At 51.6% G+C, this 3,777-nt stretch overlaps 1 protein-coding gene across 1 annotated transcript in view; it reads left to right on the top strand.

Moving 5' to 3' along the window:
* Window positions 1–3,777, top strand: part of LOC122554023 (spectrin beta chain, non-erythrocytic 5-like) — a 234,174-nt gene that overhangs the window by 191,289 nt on the left and 39,108 nt on the right. Inside the window, exons 48-50 of the mRNA XM_043698510.1 lie at window positions 117–373; window positions 2,269–2,455; window positions 2,744–2,967. Of these exons, the coding sequence (XP_043554445.1) occupies window positions 117–373; window positions 2,269–2,455; window positions 2,744–2,967 (668 nt within the window). The remainder of the gene's footprint in view (window positions 1–116; window positions 374–2,268; window positions 2,456–2,743; window positions 2,968–3,777) is intronic.

The raw sequence follows: 3,777 nt of genomic DNA, 5'->3' as shown, positions 1-3,777 counted from the left end.
GTGTGAGTGTGGGGAGGTGAGGGTGAGGGTGTGAGTGTGGGGTGTGAGAGTGCTGCAGGGAGCGGCAGTGCCCATGGTGTGGGTATTAACCACCTTGTTGTGTGTGACCGAGACAGGCTCTGAACTTCCAGCGGAGTATTGACGATGTAGAGAACTGGCTCAGTGAGGTGGAGAAGCAGTTGGAGCAGGCCGGGCAGCCCACTGACCTGGTGTCTGTGAAAAACCTCCTGAACGAGCAGCAAGACCTTGAAGAGGACATCAACAGTTATGTGGAGAGGATGCAGTCTCTGCTGGATCAGTCTGAGGAGTTTGTCAGGGACAACCACTTCCTGGCTGAGGGAATTCGGGTCAGGGTCAGTGATATACTCCAAAGGTAAACCGCTCACACTCAATCTGAGCCTTGCCAACCTGGAATATCCTGTCCCAGTGTAGCCCCACTGCCTTGAGTGCCTGGGTTGTCCTTCCCTCCCAGAGTACAACCCAGGCTTTCGTTCTTTCACACATTTCACGTGGAGCCAAGTGATTAATTTGCCCTGAATTCTGTATATTTTTCAGAACAGTCGTTTCCTCCTGTTTGCCACAGCATTGAGTTATCATTCCTGAGACTTACTTCCAGCATTGTGTGTGAAAAGTTAGCAATCTACTTAATGTTGATAATGTCCCTTTGTCCTCCACGGTCAGATTCCTTTGTCATCGCCAAGTATCCTTTCACTCTTTTTTTTTTAAGTTTTGCTCAAATAATATGCTCAAACTATTTCATTTTCACTGCGTCCCTTTGGGTCTCTGTATCCTCCTTGAGCCCCACAGAGAGAGAGAAAGAGTGTGAGAGAGAGAGATCGCAGCATTGCTCCTCCACACTGTCCTGCTTCCTTCACTCCACCATTAGCAGCCCTTCGTTCAGCTCCCAAGGCTGTAGAAATTCCCCTGTCCTCCACAAACCAGTCCATCTCTAAGATGCTCCTTAAAAACAAACTCTTTTACCCATCTCAGTATCCCTGACTGTGGTCTGGTGTCATATTTGGTTCGGCACTGCCTCTTCAGAGTAATTTGTCGATGGTACTATATAAATGCAAATTGTCATTTACTTTCTGCCCATTGTATCTCTGTATTCCCATCATCACTGCAGGTTCCAGGTTGTAGTCATAGAGCATGGAAACAGTCAGTCTAACTTGTCCACGCTGACCAGATATCCTGAATCAATCTAGTCCCATTTGCCAGCACCCGGTCCATTTCCCTCCAAACCCTTCCTATTCATCTACCCATCCAGGCGCCTTGTTAATGCTGTAATTGTACCAGCCTCCACCACTTCCTCTGGCAGCTCATTCCATACATGCACCACCCTCTGGGTGAAAAGGTTGCCCCTTCGATCCCTTTAAATCTTTCCCCTCTCACCTTGAACCTATGCCCTCTAGTTTTGGACTCCCCCACCTTGGGGAAAAGCTGTTCACCCTTTCTTCAGGATTTGGGCTTCCCAATCACCTTCCTTTTCTTCAGATTTGCTCTGAGGCTCAGTTTTCCCATAGCTCACCAAAGGCTGGGCAGGAGGAGGAGGGGGGTGGGAGCGGCTGGGGGTGGTTGGGGAAGGATTCAGATTCAAAGGGGAGGAGAAAGTGAGGTCTGCAGATGCTGGAGATCAAAGTTGAAACTTTATTGCTGGAACAGCACAGCAGGTCAGGCAGCATCCAGGGAACAGGAGATTCGACGTTTCGGGCACAGGCCCTTCTTCCTGAAGAAGGGCCTGTGCCCGAAACGTCGAATCTCCTGTTCCCTGGATGCTGCCTGACCTGCTGTGCTGTTCCAGCAATAAAGTTTCAGATTCAAAGGGGAGCCTCATGCACAATAAGAGGAGAACCCACCACCACCCACCCCCGCACTGCGCCCCGCGCCAACTATGTCTGATGTATTTGGGCTGCCTCACAGCGCCAGGGACAAGGGTTAGATTCCAGCCTCGGGCAACTGTCTGTGTGGAGTTTGCACATTCTCCCCATGTCTGCGTGAGTTTCCTCCGGGTGCTCCAGTTTCCTCCTACAGTCCAAAGACATGCAGGTCAGGTGTATTGACCATGTTAAATTGCCCATAGTGTCCAGGGATATGTAGGCTAGGTCGATTAGACAGGGATAAATATAGAGTACGGGAATGGGGTGGGTTACTCTTGGAGGGTCGTAGTGGGTTTGTTGGGCCAAATGACCTGTTTCCACACTGTAGGGTTTGAATTGCTGTTGGGAGAGCCTATGGTTTCTGTGCTGACACTGAACGTGTGTTGCTCAGGTACCAGGCACTGCGAGATCCCATCAAGGAGAGGCGCCGGGTCCTGGAGGACAGTGCCCGCCTCTACCAGCTGTTTCGGGACCTCGATGTTGCCCAGGCCTGGGTCCAAGAGAAACTGCTGCTGGCCACAGCCAAGGATGTCGGGCACTCACTGACTGCAGTCCAGAGCCTGCACAACAAACATCAGGTGAGGGGTCGGAGGGCAGGCTCAACCCCAGGACGGGGGATACCAAGAAGGTGAGGGTAAGTCCTGAGATTGGGGCAGGGGGCTATCAATCTCAGGTCACGAGTGGAAGGGTCGGTCTCGGGACGATGGGAGAGGGGTCAGTCTCGGGACGAGGCAGGGGATGGGTCGGTCCCGGGACGGTGGGGAGAAGGGCCAGTCTCAGGACGAGGAGGGGGATGGGTCGGTCTCGGGACGATGGGGAGAAGATGATGAAGTTCTGAGTCGTATTGGATTGACCTCCGTGTGCAGGCTTTGGAGAATGAGATCCGTAACCACGATTCCCTGATTGAGCCGGTGATGGAGTGTGGACAGAGTCTGGTAAAGGCAGGGCACTTTGCTGCTCGCGAAATTTCCAAGCGACTGTGGGAGCTGCAGGATGCAGTGGAGCTGCTGAAGGAAGAGGCAGAGAAGAGGGGCTCAGCACTCAGAGAGCAGCACGTCATCCAGCTGTTCCTCTCAGAGGTACGTACTTGGTTATATCCCTGACAACCCCATCTGCTTTGCTCTGCCATCACCAAGATCCTCGCCACTGTGTGGGTGTCTGTGAAAAGTCAGTCAGTGACCAGGGTTAGCTGTCTGAGTATGAGTGTAGGACAGACAGCCGACCTATCTATCCACCCATCCTTCACTCTCCCTCAGCACGCTGACCTGGTGCAAGGCTGCAGCAGTCCTGCCCCTCCATTGGCTTGGCCCCTCTGCTTGTTGGCACTTCCCTTTATTCTCAGGCACAGTGACCCAGGCACTGATCGAGCCAGTCGGGGCCAAGTAAGAGCTTCCATTTTCTACAGAAGTCAGAAGAAGAAGGGGTATTGGCAATTGAGTCTATGTCACCAGATATCGGAAAACATGTGAGGCAGCAGCCAACTTGCAATGAGTGTGCCTTAAGTATGTCTGTGTATGTGAATAAGTATCCATCTGTCTGTGTGCGTCTACTTATGTGCATGTCTATATGTCTGTGTGTGTATGACTGTATGTCTGTCTGTACTTGAGTGTCTGGATGTCTGCTTGTCTGTATTGGTATGCATGTCTGTCTGTGTTTGCGTCTGTCTGTATGTCAATCTGTGTAATGTATGTGTGTTTGTCTGTGTTCATGTCTTTCCATGTCACTGGTCTGTGTTTTTCTGTATGTGTCTATGTAATGTCTATGTGACTCTGTAGGTGTGTCTATCAGTCTGTGTGTGTGTCCAGGGTGGGGGGTGTCAAGGTGTGGATGTATGTGTGTGTCTGTCTGTCTATGTCCAGGTGGGCATCTGTGGGTGGGTGTGTCAGGGCGAGTGTGGGTG

Source organism: Chiloscyllium plagiosum, chromosome 10 (genome assembly GCF_004010195.1).
Source record: "Chiloscyllium plagiosum isolate BGI_BamShark_2017 chromosome 10, ASM401019v2, whole genome shotgun sequence".
NCBI classification, from domain to species: domain Eukaryota; kingdom Metazoa; phylum Chordata; class Chondrichthyes; order Orectolobiformes; family Hemiscylliidae; genus Chiloscyllium; species Chiloscyllium plagiosum.
This window is presented reverse-complemented; position numbering and strand designations above follow the sequence as displayed.